Genomic DNA, 18,208 nt, shown 5'->3' on the forward strand with positions numbered 1-18,208 from the left:
ATTCCTTGCTCTTGTAGCGACCGAGAGTACGGCTTCTTTACCATCGATGCGGTGGTACCTGGTCCATCCCTATACTCCACTTGCGGCTGGGAGAGTCGATATGGATGATACCTAGGATGGTGATCCTCTCTCGCTTTCAAGGATTGGTTCCGCTCGATATTTGCTGTGGCACTATAGTTGAAACTCCTGTTTGATTTGAAACCTTGATAAGGTCGATCTGACCAATGCGGAGGTGGTGTGCGTTGTTGTGACAATGGACGTAGAGCCGAAGGCGAGTACGGAGGCTGGTCCGTCGATGACTCTGTGGTCCATTGACCATCGCAGTAAATGTCCAATGTCTGGACCTGAAGGTCAGAGTGATAGTCCTGCTGGGGCAGTAAGTTGTTCTGGTGTGGTTGCCAGTTCTCTTGAGTGGGCTGTGGTTGCCTATTATCCTGTCTATAGTGTGATGAGCCTGATTATTGTAAAGGGTTCTGTTAGCTGAGGCTTGTCAAAAATAAATAAAAATTAGCTAATCTTACATACTTACCTCGTACTGCTCCATGATTGGTCTGTTCAGGGCTCTCGCGCTCTCGCGACGCAGCTGCGGGGATCTGTTTGTTTCACAGAAAGGACCTGTCAGAAAAAAAGCAATTGTCCAACTTAAAAATTAAAAGAGTTTGGTTTATACATACATTTTTCCAGCGGTCAATTGGGCAGTTTTCTGTGATAGAAAATGAAGGCGACCGGCGTTTGTTGACATTGTATTCTTCAATGCGAGAGTCACGAAAATTAACCTGGAGGAAAGACTTTGACGTCTGGCCTGGAGAACAATGCCCGCCTCTTGGTTGTGTAGAAGAGTTGTTTGGAAAGGACAATGTGTCACATGAATAGATTTCTTTTTCTGGAGGACCTTGTGGTGCATTGCAGTAGGGATTACTCGTATATGAGGTCGTCTCTCTTGCAGACTGATATCTAGAAGTAACACGATCATTTCTGGTCATTTCACCACCTTATGAAGGAAGACGCAATGCCAAGTTCGCGTAGCGAAGATAAACATCATTGAGTTGTGAGTGCGATAGTAGGCATCGATGGAAGGCAAGCAATGGAAAGTCGAGGAATGTACGTGAAGGATACAATAAGCAACCAAAACTTCATTGGCAGATCAATAGAGAGAGTGAAGATGGACCATTCTCTTTGAACTATCTAATTTTCTAATATTGCATTTGTTTTAAACCAAACTATACTATCATAGAAAGGAATAGGTTCTCTCATCATTCCTTTCTGTTCACAATGTACGTTTGCAAGTCAGCTTATCTTCGAGTGGGCGTATATGTGTTACGGCATAAAGTTAAAAAGGAAAGAAAAATGGCAGGAATTCGTCAAGGGGTGAGGTAATGGAAGAGAATCCGCGGGGATGATTGCCTCCTTTCTTCAAAAACATATGGCAATAAACCTGAAAATAATTCATAGAGCCATCTTCCCGTATTTGGTGATTTTTTTTTTTTTTTTTTTTTTTTTTTAGAGAGAGGATTGTCCTTTGCTCGACGATCATTGATTAATGTATTGTTTTTTTAATGCAACAACTATTGACACGAAAATACGGGTGATCAAGCATTTGGATGAAGACTATTTGTTATTCTCCTTCCTTCTCCGTCAATATTATCCTCATTCTCAGCCGGACCAACTCTTGCCCTACATTTCCCTCTCCTCCCTCCATAATCTCCTTCCTTCACTTCCTTCACTTTTTTAAATCAGAACACAAAGCAATGGGGAGGATAAAATAACTGTTCTATTTACCTTGGGGGGACATTCGCTTTTTCAAAAAGTGAGCTTTATTTGACTGGGGGCTCGTGAGAGCAGTATCGGCTAATGCTGCGGCGTTAAGACTGGATCCAGAAGAGAAAGAGAAGAAAGTAGTGAGGGGGAGAAAGGATGAGGACACAGGCGAGTGCTGCGTTCGAATGGTTTGGATGGATTGAGAAGGCGAATGGGTCGAATTGCCATGGCGATCAAACGCTCTGTCTAAGTTCATTTGTCTCCCTCCGTTGTCAGGATCGGTTAACAATGAATTTAGACGGGCATGCTTACATCAAGCACCGAGAAAGATGCTTTTTTAGGACTCAGCGGACGTTTGGTCTTCAAATGAGTAAAGTCCGTGAGAAACAAAAAAAGTAAGCGAGGTCCAACCACTAATGGACGAATGCTCGCACGAGTGAAACTTTCTAATGAGGGATCCTGAGTGTTAAAATTAAGAACTGAAGGAACAAGGCAACGAAAAGAGGAGGAAGAGAGGAAAGGGCTAGTGGTTTGGGCACAACTCGGTGATTGTGGAAAGAACATTCATTAATGGATATTACTTTTTTTTTTTTTTTTTTTTTTTGGTCTGCTTTCTGCTAATTTCTATTTTCCAAAATTTCAAATGGTGTAGATTGAAATGTGCGTCAATTGGCCAATTGAGCTGCTCCAAAACTTCAATTAAGCATTTTGTCTTTGCCCTTCCAGCTCAGCGGAACATTGTCCAAGAACAGAATTTTTATCGATAAAAAAGTGAAAGAAGACGCTTTATAAATATATTTATAATAAAAGTGCCCATTTTTATTGCTCACGTTGTTTACACGAATTTTCTGGTTGACCTCTGCGATTATCATCTGCTTTTTTTTACATTGTTCACAAAAATGAATGAGAATGAGAAATGATATCCTAAAAAAAGACACTTCTCTATAAGTGCAATAGGAACGGAGCAATGCATCTAGAGAAAGGCAAAGCTTTCCATCTCTCGTTTTTTCACGTGCTTAAACTTTATTATGGTAAAAGGGGAAAAGAGTAAAAAATACGGGTAAATACACGGTAAAGTGCCACGAAATGGAATATTTCTCCTTCGAGCCGCTTGACAATTTTTACTTCTGTTCGCATTCCTTACCATTCCATCCAGTCTGTCTACTTTTTTTCCTCATTATGCTCTCATTACAACACTCACTCAAAAAACTGCCTGTCCCCAGTTTGGAGGAGACACTTGCAAAATACCTTCGGTCCATCGAGTCTCTCACTACACCTGAGGAACTAGAGCGCAGCAAGGCCCTCGCTAAAGACTTCATCAAACCTGGTGGTCTTGGTCAAGTGCTCCAGCAGCGTTTGCTGGATGTAGATCGGGCTGCTCCTCATAATTGGCTAGACGACACCTGGTGGATTAGGTATATACCCTTCACTATTAACCTGCGTCCGGTTCTTTATGAAATCTTTTTTTCAGCTTGAGCATGTGACAGAATTATACAATCTGGTGCTGCTCCTATGTCCTTGCTATACACTTATTCTTTTTCTTTACTTGTTCACTTTACAGCAAGGCATACCATGAATGGCGAGTGCCACTGATAGTCAACTCTAACTGGTATATCTTGGTCAACAACGAAACTAATCATCCAAAAGAGTTCTATCCTACCGCTGAGAACCCTGCCTACACCACATTCCAGGTGAAACGTGCAGCACATGTTACTCAGCAATTACTTGATTACATCGATACTCTGAACAGGTAAGCAGAAACAACATTTTTTAATGCACGCACCCTTGGGTCTTTCACCGTTAGGAAAAAAAAAAAAAAAAAAAAAAAAAAAAAAAAGTGAAAATCGAAGTTGGTAACCGTTAATTTCACTTTGCTCTAGTCAAAATGTTCCTGTTGACAAGACACGCGCCGGACCTTTGTGTATGCGTCAGTACACACAGCTCATCGGTTTCACACGCATCCCCCAGCATGGTTGTGATCGTCTTGTCAACACTGCTTTCCCTTCAACCTCCAAACACATTATACTCATTATCGATGACCAGCTCTTCAAGGTCGATGTATGTGCCAAGGATGGAGGACGCTTTCTGGATGGAGACATGGAAAGGTATACAAAAAAACTTTATGCAAAAATACAAGTTGAGCTAACTGACCTATCACATGAGATTTGGATTTTGAGAACTAACCGAAAAAAAAAAAAAAAAAAAAAAGACAATTCTTGAACGCAATTAAGCAGCTCAAGCAGATTAAGCAGTCAGCGCCCGTAGGACTATTGACATGCGATGACCGTGATGCCTGGGCTGTAGCACGCGAGCACCTCCTAGTGCTTGATCCCACCAACCGGGAGTCAATGCAGGTGATTGAGGATTCTCTCTTTTGCATAGTACTCGACTCTGTCGCTGAGCCTACAAAGGCAGATCCTGAGACAAACTTTTCAGAATGGGCAAAGTTTGGTATGCATGGCCATGGAGGACGCAACCGTTGGTGCGACAAGTCGATCAACTTGCTTTTCGAGCGCGACGGCAAGATGGTTTGTTATGGCGAGCACTCGCCCTGCGATGCATTAATCCCCGCCTTGATTATGGACACTATTGTTCGCAAGCCCACGGATTTGAACGCTGCGAGCTCTAATGTTGATATCGAGGCTCCTCGCCACCTTCCCTTTGTGACCGATGCCAAGACACAGGAACATCTCAAGGCTGCATCTGCCACGATTGAGGCACTTTCCAAGAATAGTGACTGTGGTATCGTTCATTTTAAAGATTATGGTGTAGACTTTATTAAGAAATATGGTAAGCTTGAATTGACAAGCAATCTGACTATTGACATTATAAATAACATTTATTATATTTGTGTCTAACGTTTTGAGGATTTGGAAATACCAGCCAAGGTTTCACCAGACGCATACATTCAGATGGCACTTCAGCTTGCATATTTCAAGCAAACGGGAGAGCCCTGTGCAACATATGAGACTGGATCTACTCGCCAGTTCCTCCACGGACGCACCGAGACTATCCGCACCCTTAGTCCTGACAGCTTGGCATTCTGCAAGGCTATGCAAAACCCTTCTACCACGGTACGTGGGCTATTCAAAAGGTTTAAGATATTTTTTTTACCAATCTGCTCATTAAGCTAAACTCCTATCATAACTTCTTCTCGCGTATACACTATTAACATGAATAGCCTGAAGAAAGAGTTAAACTTCTCCGTGTCGCCACAATTGCTCACAGCCAGTACCAAAAGGATGCTGGGAACGGCAAGGGATGCGATCGCCATCTTCTCGGCCTACGTCTGTGCCTCCAACCTGGTGAGTCACATGATCTGTTCAAGGAGCCTGTCTTTGCAAAGAGCACGGATTTCTTGCTTTCGACATCGGGTCTTTTTGCAGGTGATTACTTTACTGGTACTGGATTCGGTTGTGTGTCTCCGAATGGCTACGGCATTAACTATATGCCTGGTGGTAAGGTGATCAAGTTTGGCATCGAGTCCAAGTTCGATTCCAAGAAGACAGATACAAGAGCCTTTGGAGAGCTCATTCATCAGGCCTTCAGAGAGATGAGAGCTGCCGTGGAACAGACTTTACCTGAAGACCTGCGTAAGACTAGTGCCAAGTTGTAAAGAAAAGAGAAAAAAAAACTTGAATTAGCAATCAGTGTTAATACCATTAGGATAAATTGAAATCTCTAAAACTCTAAAACTTCAAGTTTTTATAACTACAATAAAAACACACTTTATTGTAAATTGTGAATGGCTTCTAGTTTTTTTGGGCTTCTAATTTTTTTGGGCTTCTAGTTTTTTTGGGCTTCTTCAGGCTTGCGGTACACAGTCGTAGCACCTGACTGATTGGTAGGGAAGACCAACATCTCTGCGATATTGACATGTTCAGGGCGGCCAGCCACAAAGATGACGGTCTCGGCAATATCATCGGCATTTAAGGGCTCAATGCCCTTGTACACTGAGTCAGCTCTATTCTTATCTCCACGGAAGCGCACCACTGAGAACTCAGTTTCAACTAGGCCTTTTTTTTTTTTTTTTTTTTTTTTTTTTTATCAAAATTTTCTTTAGTTTCTTAAAAAAAGAGAAAGAAAGAAATAAAGAGAGGACCATCTTTGGAACCAGAAAAGCTGATTTTTTTTTTTTTTTTTTTTTTACCTGGATTGATCTCAGAAACACGAATTGCTGTGTCAACGGTCTCATGCATCAGTGCACGCGTGATCGAAGCCACAGCGGCCTTGCTAGCACAGTAGATAGATCCATTGGCATAGGGCTGCTGTCCAGCAACAGAACCGATGTTAATGATATGACCCTTATTGCGTTGACGCATTTTAGGCAACACTGCCTGAGTGACATGGACAAGACCCTTGACATTTGTATCAATCATTGTGTCCAGTGCTTCCTCTGTGATGTCTTCAAGTTTATCCAATCCAATAACCAAACCTATGTGATTTCAAATTTTAGGAAGGGATGAAAAAAAAAAACAAAAAAAAAAAAAAAAAAGAGATAGAGAGAGAAAGAGAGAGACATGTTTCTTACCAGCATTGTTAACAAGAATGTCGACTTGACCAAAATGTTCGACTGCAGCATTGACGTTGGCCTTGTTACGGACATCCAATTCAAAAGTCAAAATCTTGATGCCAGAGTATTTGGACTCGAGCTCCTTTTTCAGTGACTCCAGACGCTCCTGACGACGAGCAGCCAACAACTAGAAAATAAAATAAAATAAAATGAGATTAGTCCTTCAAATCCTTTCTCTCTATTCTTTTTCAGAATTCACCATAACTGTTGTATAAAAACAAAAAAAAAAAAAAATACCAAATTGGATCTAGCCTGCGCAAAATGGCGTGCACATGCTTCACCGATACCGGAGGAGGCTCCAGTACTATTCGCATATATTAAAAGAGGAAAAAGAAACGTTTGTTGTAGGAAAAAGTGAGGGCGAATATCGACATGTGTTTTTGACACTCAAGCACACATTTTCTTTTTTTTTTTTTTTTTTTTTTTTACGTCAGAGAGCTCCTTGTTGTTAATTAAAATATTTACATCAAAACATTTTTTCCTAAAAGTCTGCTACTCATTGTGACAAGGTGATGGGTATTGGGATGGAAGCCGGTAAAGAATGGGGAATAAAGATGAGAATACAAAAGGAACGGAGGACACAAAGAAACGGAAAGAAATGAATAAATATGTTTGTTGCACGCCGTCGAGAAACAGTCGCAAATAAACATAATTCGTGTTGTCATCCAACCCGTGGGAACGGCTCAATCCAATGTTGTCCGTGTTCGCATTTTGTAAGTGTAATACAGACAAACAAAGACAGACAGCATTCTTTGATAATCAGATCAACATTAATTAGGCTAATCTCTTTTTTTTTTTTTTTTATTTTATTTTATTTTATTTTATTTTATTTTATTTTATTTTATATATTTGTATATATTTTTTATATTTAAAAACCGATTGATGTGTGTCTGAAGTGTAATAATTGTCTGGTAGTTCGTGTGCTTAATGTGTCTGTGTGAGAGTTTAACTTGTCTACAATGCCACAAGAAAAAATTGATCAAATGATTAGATTCAAGAGCATTCAGCGTAGTAGACACGGTACAGCTAATATTTATAGTGTTTCATTTTTCTTAGTTTTGCTTACCAGAATATACAATGTCCTGCATCGGAAAAAAAAAAGCAAAAAAGTTACAGGAAGTAATCAGGGACATGACGGCTAACATGTGGTTCACCACGACGAGGAGCAGGATCAAATTGAAGGAATGTGTACTTCAAGTGCTCATCAATCTCCATAATCGCCGCTTGATTGCCACATCGATAGCAGTAGTTTGGTGCACTAAAAATCGTTACAACGTTGCGATCCTGGCACCAATTATAGCCCTGTTAACGAAAAATAAAAGCAACATAAAAAAAGAGGCGTTAAGAGTGAACGATCATACATAGGATTGTACACGTAATACACTACTCCCCTAAACAATAGTAATAAAAATAAGATGATCTGCTGTTTACCTCCATAACCAGCTGATGAGCTCTTGCAATCAGGGTCAGTCCGTTGTTGTGGTTGAATGTTTCCGAGACATCCTGTCCAAACGTGTAGCCGGCTCCACGTGGAGAAATACCCCATCCACATCTGTCATCTGGGTCCGACCACAGCAAGTCGCACATGGGTCCCTCGTGTGGTACTTCCTGAATACGATCCAGTTGGCGAATATGATCGAGAGAGTCAATAGATGGTGAAAGACCTCCATGAAGGCAGAAAATCTAAAAGTCAAATCATTGCATTTTTTTATGAGGTTAATATCCGGTCGAACATACCAAGTAAGAGAAACTCAGATAGTTGATGACTATGCATTTCTTATTAAAGAATGTTCATACCTGTTCCTCAATCAAAGCCGTCAGAGGAAGGTAGTCAAAGAGATCTGTGAACGCCTTCCAAACATTAGCATTGCCATACTTGCGTAGGCACTCGTCGTAGAATCCATAGACCTGTGTGATTTGACGAGATTCATGGTTTCCACGCAGGATTGTAACACGATCCTTATAGCGGACCTTCAGAGCCACAAGTAATGTCACAGTCTCAACAGAATAATAACCGCGATCCACATAATCACCCATGAATAAGTAATTGGTATCGGGTGAGTTACCCCCAATGCGGAAAAGTTCCATCAAGTCATGAAATTGTCCGTGAATATCGCCACACACTGTCACAGGACAGCGAACTGGCTGTACGTTAGACTCCTCCATCAAGATTTCACGCGCCTAGAGAATGTAACGAAGCAATTTAGAAGGATTAATTAACTAAATATTATGATGTTATAATATTATTATTCTGATCCTGATACATAGATTTGTTTAAATGCATATTTGCATCATCTGTAACCGTTTCATATTATTGTCATAACACATCCTGCATCGCCATCTAGTGTCCAACTATTTCAACATTTTAGCTTTTTTTTTTTTTTTTGCTCGAGACTTTTGTTGGCTATTTACCTTCTCACATAGCCTCTTGATATCAGCCTCTGGGAGTTGTTTACATTGCATCAGATGCTGAATCCAACCCTCAACATCGCCAACATCAGTGATTGTCGCCATTTTATTATATGCTTTTCAAAATAGGGAGAAAGAAAAGATCTTGTATCGTTCCTATGAATAAACAGCATGTAGGAGAGAATTTTTCGTTAAAAGTGGCAAAGCGTACATGTACATAGTAACAGGTTCAATTAATATTTAAATTAGCTCGAGGACAAGTGCAAAGGAAGAGACACCACATAATGTACATCTTTGTTATTTGCAGCCAGAACTCAAATAAAAAATATAAAAAATAGGGGAAAGGATCCAATATTTAAAAAAGAGCACGACCTTTTCCAAAAAACATGGCTCTGACTTTAACAACAAAACAGCATACCCTCCCTATTACCCAGCCCAACTAAAAGTCTGCTCTCAAAATGAGTAAAAAAACTCGCGGCTCCTCTTCCTCAACACGATAAGTCGTGGCCTGCCGTGTTCTGCCAAGACTTTAAACTGATTAAAGGAGGAAGAAAAAAAACACTTCTTTTGTAACAATAAATGTACTCGTAAAATAACAAGCAATATTGAAGTCAAAATACAACATCACCAGTCAATAATGTATTTTTTTGTTTTAAAGAACACGAGATTGCAGAGTTCTATGTGTTGTATGTGTGTGAGCTAATGTGGATGTGGACATGGATGTGGACATGGATGTGGATGTAATATCTTTGGATGATGCTTAAGAAGTCAACGCTAGCCAACCAGCAACGAGAGATGCTCTGGTATGTTTTAGTTAAGCGAGCGGAGAATTGAAAACATCCCATAATAGACTTTGAGTCATAAGGGAGGAGATGTTCGATGTGGACAAAGCGCATTCCGGTTCATGTTGATACCTGATTTTTCTCAAAATACGTTTAGTAAAAGGAAAAGGAGAGAAAGGAGTAGGGGAGAAGAGGGAGTATAAATAAAGGATTGAGTCTAAAATGAGAGGATGAAGAAGAGAAGGAGAAAAACAAAAAAAAATAAATGTCAACAAGTTGAATGGATGATGAGAGCGCTAAAAAAATTGCCCTTTTTGTGTGGTGTGTTGCTGGTTGGCACGCACGCTCGAACAATCATTGTCTGGTGATCCAGTAATCCCTGTCGATGCACGGCATTATAAACGTCACTTCCTGCTAAATCCTGTTTGCTTTAGGAAATAATACTCTGTACTTGAAATTCAATATCGGCTTTGTACATAAAAACACTTTTTCCGACCAGACTTCGGTGATTTCAATCAGCAATTAAAAAATCAATCATTTCTTTCTTTCAACTTCATCAATCTCTTTAATAATAAGGTCTTTTGTCATGGCTGGTCCTCGTATCATCTCCCACTCTGTTCGCCTCCTCGGCGCCAATCCTGAGAACGTCAGACGCTGGTGCGTTTCTTTCTTTTTTTTTTTATTATCAACCCGCTCCATTGCATATTATTATTCCGAAAAGTTCCTCCGCTAGTATAATCGGATGCATTACCAGGAGCAGGACAATGACTTCACGTATTGGAAAGAGCTCGCATGCACAATACGCGTTATTCAACATGTCTAATATCTTTTAAAAGAATAAGGACTCCTCATCGTCAAATGATCGGCCCTCACGTATTGATAATCAGGAACAGGACAAAAATATCGTCCTCCAGCTCCATTCGACTAAAAAAATATTACTTGTTAACAATCTTTCATCACAATTGATATATTTAATTAATCATTATTAGGTCTGGGGCAGCTGCTCGTTTTGGTGTTGCTGCTGGCGCTGGTGTTCTCTTCTTTGCCGAGTGCCTTCCCCCAGCTAAGGTAAAAAAAAAAAAAAACGACACATCAACACCATCATTTATGACATTTTATGCTGGACACGCTTTCTGCTCTTTCTAACTCTTTCTTTTACACATATACAATATCTATCATATAGACTGATTTGTTCTGCAAGCTCCCTGTCATCGGTAGTTACTGGAAGGATTATGAGGCTAAGGATGAGGAATAAACTTTTTCAGTTCTTTTTAAAATCATACCTTCTGTCTCCTTCAACAAGCAATTAGCGACCATCGATCATCAACCATCCAACCAGCAACTACCTACAATATTAAGCTCCTTAACATCCACGTTTTTTTTTTCCTTTGCCCAACAGGGAGCGAAACGAGGAGTTTTGTTTTTTTTTTTTTTTTTTTTTTTTAGAAAGTGTTTACAGACACGGATAAAATAAACCACGTTCCTTCAATTGCCCTTTTTTTGATGAAAGAAAAAGAAATATTATTTAGTTATAAACCTATTAGATTGGATGTTGAATATCTTTACACTTTTTATACAGAACATCAAACCAATGGGTTATATAGAATAGCTCAGATCTAAAGTTCATTTAGACTATTTGACCATTTGACCATTTGGAATAGCCAGCACGAAAGCAAGTAAAAAATTAATTTGATTTCATTTTTTTATGTGATGTCTTTAGGTATGTAAACTATGAGATAATGATTGATGAATTCGCACGGGGCAAGATTGATTTAAAAATAATGACCAAAGTTATCGTCTGCAGGCCATGGAGGAGAGCTTCTGGCATCCTCACCAATTGTCATGGTCACTAATAAAAAAACAGAAAAGGAACAAATGTTCAGTATATAGTAATCCAACAATGATTGATTGATCGATTTTTCCCCTCTTCATTCACTGCCCTTTCTACTTACAAATAAAGTTGGCAAGATATACGGCAATCAGACCCAGACAAAGCAATGTAGGAATGGTTCTTGCATAATAAACCACATCTTTACGCTTTGTGATCATGTACAGATGTCTCAAATGATACAATGTTGTTCCGTAAATGAGTGTTGTCAAGGCCAGGATCAGAGCGCCCACACCGATCGAAGTGACGATATTATTACCAAAACTCAACAAGGTCACTGCAATGGTTCCCTGCAGGATTCCAAATCGGATCCAGTGCAGATACAGACGTTCGTTCGAGAACTGAGCATAGCGACCTGTTCCTGTTACCTTGTAGGTCACCTTGGTACGACTGCGACGCAGGCGAGAGAAGATGTTTTTACGAGTCTTGTTAAGGACTGGTCCGTTCTTTTCATTAGAACCATTGCTATTGCCAGGGCTTTTGCCTCGCTTGGGATGATCATCCGTCTCAGATTCAGTGTCATCATCAGTGTCATCCCGGTGCCGATTCCGGTCCTCGGGCAGATCCAGTGGATTGACTGTGCTGTCCCGGTTGTTATAGTCTGGATGCCATGGCTGTGGTGTCAGTGAGCGTGTGGCCTCCATATTGAACTTTGCCTTTTTTGTGGGGGCCAAGAACTTCTTTTTGGATCCTAATTTAGAGCGAAGATTGGGGTTGTTTTGGATCGAAGGATTCAGTGGTTCGTTTGAATGTGTAGAGATGTTTGAAAACGAGGCTACAGAGGTGGGACGGTCACCCAAGGTTGTTGCTCCTGGTGAAGAAAGACCCCCTTCAAAAGTTACAAAGCTACGTTGAGGTGGATCAAGAGGGAACTCCTGTACTTGACTAGGCCGATTAACAAATGATGAGAGAGGCACAGGGGCTGTTGGTGATGGAGGAACAGGTGCACGAGGACTTGCTTTGGAGAAGGCAGATGCTGCTAATTCTGGTGAGGGAGTGTTATTTTGGGGGAAAGGAGGAGAGGGGGGGCCTTGGTGTGAGGGTGCGAATTGTTGTGATGGATGAAATTGTTGATGATGGGGATAATGTTGTGGAGGATACTGATATGATGGTGAAGGCGGTTGAGCTGGTGTATAAGAAAAGGAAGAAGGGGAAGCAAGAGGCCTCTGACCCTCGTTTCGTTGATTTTGGTACGCCATTCAGGTCCAGTTGTTTTGTCTCTTTCTATTTTGCTCGTTACAGGTTAAGGCCTTACAAAAGAAAAAGATATTTTTAGCGGGATTTCCCCTCGGTCGAGACAATGTCAGCATGTCATAACGAGTTATGAGCAACGGTATTTGAATATTCAAAAAAAAAAAAAAAAAAAAAAAAAAGGAATTGGACTCCCTTCTTTGTTCAGACATGAAGACGATTGTCGAAAGAAACAATGGGGTTTATAACCATTGAGGCAAAAGAGAGAGGAAGAGACTTTTTTGGTGTTGAGGCAGTGCCTGAAAAAAGTAGACCTCACACGACCTTGTACAAACAGAAACCATCTCACACGACAATTACTTTTTTTTTTTTTTTTTTTTTTTTTTGGTTGGAGGGCGAGAAAGAGCGCTCACAGAAAAAAAAAAAAAAAAAAGACAGAGGTCTGTCCTCTCCTCCCTTTCAACCCCTGGAAGACAAGAACGAAATCTGACCGAGGGATTACATATTGCATAAGGCCCATGGGCAATGAAGTGTAAAGTTGTAAAAGGAAAAAAATAAAAAATAAAAAGTAAAACAATAATAATAAAAAAGAATAGTCTATACTTACAAAAAATACATGTATATATTTTTGAAGTTTAAAAAAAGTGGCGGAGAGAGAATGAGTGAAATTGATGAGGATGGAAATGAGAAAATAAAGTAGATGGAGAGATGCAAAGATGTGAAATAGAAAGAAAAGAGAAAAGAAAGTGTGGACAATCTTCTTCTTCCTTTCCCTTCTTTTTGCTCTCTTCTTTATTCCTTTCAGGAACGCCGAAAAGTTTTTTTTTTTTTTTTTTTTTTTTTTTTTCAAACGCCTTTGTCGGAAGAGTTGAACCATCGCGTGAGATGTTTCTCGATACTCAGAAATGCTTATAATTCAGCATATAAATAAACAAAGTGTATTAATACATGATCTCCTTCTTTCTTTCCAAGCCTACTGTATTCTGTGCAATAAAAAATGTTTAAACATTCCTCCAGTGCAATAGATGCTCCTTTATCATTGGTGCAAAAAAGTCCAATGAACGACCGCAGCTTTTGCTTGTTTACCTGCGCAATGATCCGCAGAATAAGAATCAGGTTCCAAGTGACTTGCTTTCTTCCGCATTCCCGATTCTAATTCAAATTCTGTGCGCTTGTCTATGCAAAGTCACCACAATGAAGTTCCCCCAACTCTGCCTTTGCCGTTACTTTTTTTTTTTCGATCGTCCAATGACCTCTTTTTTTCTTTACGCTGAATTTTTTTTTTTTTTTTTTTTACTCAAGTCTCCTTTTCAAATTACTGTTTTTTGCTGCTAGGGTATTGGTTGATGCGCTTGCGCTCCTGATACTCGCTACAGCACTCACAGTGCCGTATGGACGACAAGAGCTTGCAGCTCCTGTAACACCAGGGCGGCCCTTTCCACCCTTTCTGCTTCGACGTTTTTTTAGTTCGACAGAAAGGACTAAATAGGGCACATATCTATCTATCAATTATCCTTGACAAAAAAAAAAAAAAAAAATATTTGCAAATATATATTCTATTAACTGATGGAGTTATAAGTCGAGGGACTACTATTGTGATAACCCTTCAACTATTAAATTTGGTAACTTGCTTCTGAGGATATGAAGCAGGCTTTGTAATGTCGCTATTTCGTTTGATACTCCTGTGATCGTACTCAGGTGCGTCTCATGAATATTCAAGGCCTTCAGGCACAATCCAGTGCCATTGTCCGTTGGGATAGAGTCCACTAGGACCTTGAACAACTCTAGATCAAAGTTCGTATGGTCAAGATGAAGGATTTCTAGAGTCGAGAAATCAATAGCATGAATAAGAATCCTCCATGACTCGGGCTTAATTCGCAGATAGCTTAGATCAATCTCTCCAAGAGTTCTTGCTGCTGCTGCTGTACTTTCCTGCGTTGGAAATGAAGACCCTGTACAGGACAAAGACAAAGGTGAAGGAGTTGAAAATAATAAGGATGAAGGAAGAACAAGGCGATTTGGATTGTTGACAAAGGTCTTTGGACCTTGATGAGCCCCAATCATATTGGCAATCCATTGAACACATTCGGATGACACCTCGCCTGCGAATGGTTGATCAAACACCTGTAGCTCCGGCAAGTCTTGTCGTAAGGGTAACCACTGAGCAAGCTCTGGAGTCCATTCTATCTCTATTGCATCGCCCACCCGTGTCAACCCATTCAGTCGACTTGCATAACTCTTGACTAACCTCTTGCATCGTTCTTGTTGTTCCTTGTCCGCCAAGTTACTCAAGCGAAGACGTAATTGCTCAAGACCCTTGGATCGTTCGATAATACGGTCTATATAGTCAAGACCCGCCATTGTCAACGATGTACAATCGATTAACAATCCTCGGAGGCTAGAACCTTCCTCTTGAGTCGACTCATCTAGGACTTGGGCCATCTCGTCATTAAACGCTGGGCTCATGGTAAGGTCGTTTACAAGAGCTCCATAATGCCCGAGTAAATCGATCATGTCACGCCTTCCGTCTCTTCCAACGTCTTCAGAGTACTGAAGCATGTCAATGTCGATCAATAGATTATATGGATCCAATGGATCCGGAAACTTGACTTCCATGATAAAGTTGCTCATCGACCACTTGCTGTTCCAAAATCTAACCGTCTTGAGTGCACAGGACCGAGTCCAGGAAATGATCTGGTCTCGGGTCCTGAGAACTGTACCGAAGAGGTCAAAACAATGAGTGCAACCTTCGAAAGAGAGCGATACCATCTTTGGGTTCTTCATCAAGATGAGCGGCAACCATTGGTAAGAGCCTGCAGAAACATGATTTACGATTGAAAGATGCGTGAGTTGTCCAGTCTCAAAAATGGGGAGATGGCGTTCGAATCCCTCTGCCAACTCTGTGATCTTCATTGCTGATTCTACAGGTTCACCCTGGAAGTAGTTGACCTGTAGTGAAGCTGTATTATACCGTAGCTCCAACGTATTGAGGGTCTGAACCATCAATGAATTGTGCCCAACGAAGCTCTCCAGCACCATGCCAGGTACCAGCCCACATATAACCAAATCTGCTAGGGAAGGACAGTGTGCCAGAACGTTTCTCAGAGCAAAGATGGACGAGACGGTTTTCAACACTCCGGTGCCAAGGAAAAGGCGCCGAAGCTTGGGAGCCGAAGTCATGGATGTGGTGTCTGTACAATCGAAGAACTTTTCAAAACTTATGAGTGACATAGACTGGATGCGTCCATTGCATAGAAGTTGCACAATTGGACGAAAGCGGTCAGTCATATCCATGCCTTTCCCTAGAAGACCCGACCCATCTAGGCTCATTACAGTGACGTTTGCTTTGGTGACAGCTGTTGCAAACTCTTGAAGGTCGCCTGCTGTAGCATCCCAATCCCATGAAACGTTGAGCTCAACAACACTACTGGCCTTAACCATCGCATCATAGAACTGTCTGGCCATGTCTCTAGATGTTAATGCGATCTCGATTTTACCCACTTCCTCCAAATAGCTTCCGTTATAGACCTCGACAAATCGTGCCAGACTCGTTATCATCCATGCTCGGTAGCCATTGGCGTAGTGATCCCTGCAAACCCACTTGGAATGCCCTTCGTCTGTGATCATCCTATATAGGTTACCAGGAGTACGACTGTCATCTCTCATAATCAAATGGCATTCAAGTTCTTGCAGATCCTCGGACTTGAATTCTTTGTATGTGTCTGATTGCGTTTCCAAAGACTTGGAGCCAGCCTCAATCTGTTTCTGAATATACTCGATCATCCAGTCGATCAGAGACCCGAACGCACTCGCAGTGGCCTTGAGGTACTTTGGGCCACAGTCCATCTCCTTGACCATACCACAATGAGCCAGCGGCGGAACAATGGTTTCCGCACTTCGATACCCATACTTGACCATCTGTAACATCACAAGGACATAGGGGCCATATCTTTCAAAGAACTCCTCAGGCCTATCCAAGTCATACCCTGGATGGTTGACCAGATGAGTCTCGTTTAGAGTAGCACCATAATTGGTGTTGGTCATGGTATGTGCACCGCACTCACATATGAAATAGACCTTGAACTGGTAGGAGAATGGCTTGAGTGCATTGTTGTTTTGATAGCTTTGATAGTTCGATTTGGGAAGGACAATAAACAGACGAGGGGTTGGGTCTCTATGTGGCTCGTGTGTTTGACTAATAATACTGTGAATGCGGCTGTAAATAATGTCAGGACACTTAGGGGCTTGAAAATGACGATGGTGCTGTACTTGAAGTGCCTCCTTAGGAGTCAGATCCGTTGTTTCAGTTGTCTTCCGTTGTTGCTGTTGAGTTTTTCCCATCCTCTTCTGTATTTCGGCCATTGTATATTGCTCGGTTTTGTTGTGCGATATAACCCCATGATGGTCATCAAGAAGCTGCTCTACTATTTCTTTGCCGTTGTTCACTCCTTCGCAGATACTACTATTGATAGTCGTATCCTTCTTTTCAGAAGGCTGAGGAAAGGAATCGGGAATTTCATGGTTGTAAAAAGATGGGTGAGGGTCCAGGTTTATGTCTTGGATAGCCAGGGCTTCAATTTCAAGGGATGTTAGATCGAGTGAGGTTGGCTTGGGTGACGCAGCAGGGGTAATATCGGATATGGTAGTGCCATGCAATGGCGCAGATGGTCCTACTATTGCGTCTAGGACAACTCCACAGTGGTATTGAATCCTTTGTGGCTCAAGACTACAATTATTAACATAAAAATGTTTAAAGTTGTTAGATGGTTCAGAACTAAAAAATAAAATAAAATAAAATAAAATAAAACAAAAGACGGCTTACAATTGACCGTTCTTGTCAGTCTGGAAAAGAACGGTTTTGTTGCCGTGCTGAATGTGTTGAACGTTAGAGAAAACGTGCTGAATATCTTTCCAGAGCACGAAATGCTCTCCTGTCTCGATGTCTTTACAAACATTGAGGCGGACAATATCGGAGTGATAGGGTTGTCCAGAAGGAGTACAGAATTGAAAGGCTTGACGAAGCTGATTAGTTGTACCTGAACTTGCCATTTTTTTTTCTTTTTTTTAATAATATTGAGAGGTAATGGGATTGTGTTGCGGGGTTCAATGGGGGAGAGTAAGGATGGACAAAAAAAAAAAAGTATAATTACAAAGGGTATAAAAAAGTTTGAAGGCAAGGAAAGTAAAAAAAAAAAAGATGAAGAGAGGGGTCTACAGGGAATATAACAAATTCTCTGTGGTTAGGGCAATGATGACATTGATGGCCATGCGCTCAGACAGAGGTACGAAAAAAAAAAAAAAAAAAAAAAAAAAGAATTCGTCTCTTGACCCACATTTCTTCCGATAATAACCAAATTTACTAACATCCCTTCATCAAGTGACCATCCGGTATACACGTTTTTTTTTTTTTTTTTTATTTTATTTTATTTATTTATTTATTTAATTTTAATTACATCTCGTCAGCAGTTTATACACATTGAGGAATGAGAATCATTTGGGATGTCAGAGGACTTGAAGAAGAAGGGAAAAAAAAAAATCGGAATGGTATCATAGAATCATTTTAGACTAAAGCCGTATTCAAATCCACTTTTCTCTGACAATACAAAT

The 18,208-nt window shown here is 40.7% G+C and overlaps 7 protein-coding genes across 7 annotated transcripts; 2 read left to right on the plus strand and 5 right to left on the minus strand.

The window, feature by feature from the left end:
- Positions 1 to 260: 260 nt before the first annotated feature.
- On the minus strand, positions 261 to 2,109 carry BCR41DRAFT_191959 (hypothetical protein). Its single transcript, XM_022019827.1, has 3 exons — positions 1,780 to 2,109; positions 675 to 991; positions 261 to 593 (listed from the first exon to the last, which is right to left on the minus strand). The coding sequence occupies exons 1-3, from the start codon at positions 2,012 to 2,014 to the stop codon at positions 477 to 479; spliced, it is 669 nt and encodes a 222-aa protein (XP_021876761.1). The 5' UTR covers positions 2,015 to 2,109; the 3' UTR covers positions 261 to 476.
- A 746-nt stretch (positions 2,110 to 2,855) lies between these two features.
- On the plus strand, positions 2,856 to 5,492 carry BCR41DRAFT_362300 (acyltransferase ChoActase/COT/CPT). Its single transcript, XM_022025705.1, has 6 exons — positions 2,856 to 3,173; positions 3,320 to 3,508; positions 3,639 to 3,863; positions 3,968 to 4,548; positions 4,642 to 4,832; positions 4,940 to 5,492. Exons 1-6 carry the CDS (start codon positions 2,938 to 2,940, stop codon positions 5,372 to 5,374), a joined length of 1,857 nt encoding a protein of 618 aa, XP_021876762.1. The 5' UTR covers positions 2,856 to 2,937; the 3' UTR covers positions 5,375 to 5,492.
- Positions 5,461 to 6,940, minus strand: BCR41DRAFT_327979 (hypothetical protein). Its single transcript, XM_022021682.1, has 5 exons — positions 6,797 to 6,940; positions 6,569 to 6,635; positions 6,290 to 6,458; positions 5,909 to 6,193; positions 5,461 to 5,774 (listed from the first exon to the last, which is right to left on the minus strand). The coding sequence occupies exons 1-5, from the start codon at positions 6,829 to 6,831 to the stop codon at positions 5,545 to 5,547; spliced, it is 786 nt and encodes a 261-aa protein (XP_021876763.1). The 5' UTR covers positions 6,832 to 6,940; the 3' UTR covers positions 5,461 to 5,544.
- Positions 6,941 to 7,441: 501 nt separating this feature from the next.
- BCR41DRAFT_312741 (serine/threonine-protein phosphatase 2A catalytic subunit alpha isoform) lies at positions 7,442 to 8,845 on the minus strand (the record flags this gene model as incomplete). Its single annotated transcript, XM_022021102.1, has 4 exons — positions 7,442 to 7,633; positions 7,763 to 8,014; positions 8,129 to 8,512; positions 8,744 to 8,845. 4 exons carry the CDS (start codon positions 8,843 to 8,845, stop codon positions 7,442 to 7,444), a joined length of 930 nt encoding a protein of 309 aa, XP_021876764.1.
- Positions 8,846 to 10,015: 1,170 nt separating this feature from the next.
- On the plus strand, positions 10,016 to 10,926 carry BCR41DRAFT_425738 (ubiquinol-cytochrome-c reductase complex subunit-domain-containing protein). The gene is made up of 3 exons (XM_022030618.1): positions 10,016 to 10,179; positions 10,512 to 10,590; positions 10,706 to 10,926. The coding sequence occupies exons 1-3, from the start codon at positions 10,109 to 10,111 to the stop codon at positions 10,775 to 10,777; spliced, it is 222 nt and encodes a 73-aa protein (XP_021876765.1). The 5' UTR covers positions 10,016 to 10,108; the 3' UTR covers positions 10,778 to 10,926.
- A 374-nt stretch (positions 10,927 to 11,300) lies between these two features.
- On the minus strand, positions 11,301 to 12,205 carry BCR41DRAFT_362306 (hypothetical protein; the record flags this gene model as incomplete). Its single annotated transcript, XM_022025706.1, has 1 exon — positions 11,301 to 12,205. A coding segment is annotated over exon 1 (584 nt), but the record flags the coding sequence as incomplete, so codon positions are not given.
- A 1,689-nt stretch (positions 12,206 to 13,894) lies between these two features.
- BCR41DRAFT_425740 (hypothetical protein) lies at positions 13,895 to 17,721 on the minus strand (the record flags this gene model as incomplete). Its single annotated transcript, XM_022030619.1, has 3 exons — positions 17,424 to 17,721; positions 14,205 to 17,327; positions 13,895 to 14,099 (listed from the first exon to the last, which is right to left on the minus strand). Exons 1-3 carry the CDS (start codon positions 17,648 to 17,650, stop codon positions 13,895 to 13,897), a joined length of 3,555 nt encoding a protein of 1,184 aa, XP_021876767.1. The 5' UTR covers positions 17,651 to 17,721.
- Between the last annotated feature and the right edge of the window lie 487 nt (positions 17,722 to 18,208).

Source organism: Lobosporangium transversale, assembly GCF_002105155.1.
Source record: "Lobosporangium transversale strain NRRL 3116 chromosome Unknown BCR41scaffold_54, whole genome shotgun sequence".
Taxonomy (NCBI): Eukaryota; Fungi; Mortierellomycota; class Mortierellomycetes; order Mortierellales; family Mortierellaceae; genus Lobosporangium; species Lobosporangium transversale.

Excerpts from the sequence above, each read along its gene's own strand:
- BCR41DRAFT_191959 (XM_022019827.1), bottom strand. The coding sequence starts at position 2,014 with ATGAACTTAGACAGAGCGTTTGATCGCCATGGCAATTCGACCCATTCG. Across the intron at positions 992-1,779 it reads AAAGCGAATGTCCCCCCAAG|GTGGTGAAATGACCAGAAAT; the intron begins GTAAATAGAACA and ends TTCCTTCATAAG. Across the intron at positions 594-674 it reads CAATTGACCGCTGGAAAAAT|ATCCCCGCAGCTGCGTCGCG; the intron begins GTATGTATAAAC and ends TGAAACAAACAG.
- BCR41DRAFT_362300 (XM_022025705.1), top strand. The coding sequence starts at position 2,938 with ATGCTCTCATTACAACACTCACTCAAAAAACTGCCTGTCCCCAGTTTG. Across the intron at positions 3,509-3,638 it reads TACATCGATACTCTGAACAG|TCAAAATGTTCCTGTTGACA; the intron begins GTAAGCAGAAAC and ends ACTTTGCTCTAG. Across the intron at positions 4,549-4,641 it reads AGACTTTATTAAGAAATATG|CCAAGGTTTCACCAGACGCA; the intron begins GTAAGCTTGAAT and ends TGGAAATACCAG.
- BCR41DRAFT_327979 (XM_022021682.1), bottom strand. The coding sequence starts at position 6,831 with ATGAGTAGCAGACTTTTAGGAAAAAATGTTTTGAT. Across the intron at positions 6,636-6,796 it reads TTAGGAAAAAATGTTTTGAT|TACTGGAGCCTCCTCCGGTA; the intron begins GTAAATATTTTA and ends ATATGCGAATAG. Across the intron at positions 5,775-5,908 it reads TGTTTCTGAGATCAATCCAG|GCCTAGTTGAAACTGAGTTC; the intron begins GTAAAAAAAAAA and ends AAAAAAAAAAAG.
- BCR41DRAFT_425738 (XM_022030618.1), top strand. The coding sequence starts at position 10,109 with ATGGCTGGTCCTCGTATCATCTCCCACTCTGTTCGCCTCCTCGGCGCC. Across the intron at positions 10,180-10,511 it reads CCTGAGAACGTCAGACGCTG|GTCTGGGGCAGCTGCTCGTT; the intron begins GTGCGTTTCTTT and ends AATCATTATTAG. Across the intron at positions 10,591-10,705 it reads AGTGCCTTCCCCCAGCTAAG|ACTGATTTGTTCTGCAAGCT; the intron begins GTAAAAAAAAAA and ends TCTATCATATAG.